At 51.5% G+C, this 1,300-nt stretch overlaps 2 protein-coding genes across 2 annotated transcripts; both read left to right on the plus strand.

Annotated features, from left to right (window-relative positions):
* Position 1: 1 nt before the first annotated feature.
* TEOVI_000284300 (Trypanosomal VSG domain containing protein, putative) lies at positions 2–700 on the plus strand (the record flags this gene model as incomplete). The annotated part of the gene is made up of 1 exon (XM_067225848.1): positions 2–700. One exon carries the CDS (start codon positions 2–4, stop codon positions 698–700), a length of 699 nt encoding a protein of 232 aa, XP_067081949.1.
* Positions 701–725: 25 nt separating this feature from the next.
* TEOVI_000284400 (Trypanosomal VSG domain containing protein, putative) lies at positions 726–1,022 on the plus strand (the record flags this gene model as incomplete). Its single annotated transcript, XM_067225849.1, has 1 exon — positions 726–1,022. One exon carries the CDS (start codon positions 726–728, stop codon positions 1,020–1,022), a length of 297 nt encoding a protein of 98 aa, XP_067081950.1.
* Positions 1,023–1,300: the final 278 nt, after the last annotated feature.

The following is a 1,300-nucleotide window of genomic DNA, read 5'->3' on the forward strand; positions in this document are numbered from 1 at the left end:
CATGTTTCTGTTGTCCTTAGCGACACTCGAAGCGTTTGCCGCACAAGACAACGCTAAAGAATACAGAGATATGTGCGCAATCCTCAAACTGCTAACGCAAAGGATTCCAGCTACTCAGTCAAAAGACAGCAGCGACAAAGCGGTGGCTTCCGTCACTGCAGCGTCCAAAATGGCAGCGATATACGGAAACATCGTCCGTCTTAATTTAACGGTGGCGCCCGACGACATACTAGCAGTGCTGAGTGATCAGGCGAAATACAAAGATGGAAAAACAGTAAAAGCAAATGCCGAAGTAAAAGATGTATTTACTGGCGTCGATGAAGGAACGATTGACGTGATGTTTTCCCAGGCACCCAAACTACGAGGACCTGGAGCAGACAAAGAATTCACACAAAAATATGGCGTACCTATCGACTTAGAAACAAGAGAGCACCTGCGACCGACAGTGGCGGCGCTAGCAAACAAGGCGGCAGAATTGCGGAGCAGGTTAGTCGCGCTCGGAGTACAAGACAATAAGCTAAGGACTCAAACACGAAAACTCATGCTAAAAGCGCTCTACGGGCAAGCTTACTTGACCAAGAACAGTGCGTCTATCACAGCCGACGGTGAGGCGCCAGCAATGACCGAAAACGAATTTTCCTGGACCGGCTCGGACACTCGGGACAACAACTGCAAAAAAAGCGACGGAGGACGCAGATAAAGCCGGTCACTGCCTCGCACAAGATATGGTTTGCTTATGCGTCAACGGGCACAGCAGCGGCAACCAGTACTGCACAGCGGAGCAAACGGCAGGCGACGACTATTCTGGAAGCACGGCAACAAAGGGAACGGCACTAGGCACCTTCAACAAACTAGCAACAGCTTGCAGCGCTGGCGAGGAAGGGCGTGCCCCAGAGCTGTCGGGAGCAACCCTTGCTCAGGCAGTGACGGCGCTGAAAGCAAATTTCGGCACGAACTGGGTAAGCCAAGCAGGGCTAGGCGACGCTAACGGCAATGGCGGCGAGAAATCCGGCATCCTATGAGTCTATAACGTAGCTGGGGCCACAGGCGTTGCTTGTTCGGCAATGGGTGCCTCGCCGTTAAGCACAGCAGGCGGCAAAGGCGTTTGCATAAACTACGGAAACCTGCTGAAAACCGCAACTGGCATACCCTGGATAAATACCGTGCTGGAAGCTGCAGAAAACCTCAAAAAAATTTATGAGGATAGCGTCGACCAGATGGGCATCGTCAAATCAGCGGAAGCCGTCGAAAGTCAGATAGAGAACCTACTTTTGATGAGAAATTTATTAACACAAGCCGG

The sequence above is a fragment of the Trypanosoma equiperdum genome (genome assembly GCF_001457755.1).
Source record: "Trypanosoma equiperdum strain OVI genome assembly, contig: ctg_626, whole genome shotgun sequence".
In the NCBI taxonomy this organism is placed as follows: domain Eukaryota; phylum Euglenozoa; class Kinetoplastea; order Trypanosomatida; family Trypanosomatidae; genus Trypanosoma; species Trypanosoma equiperdum.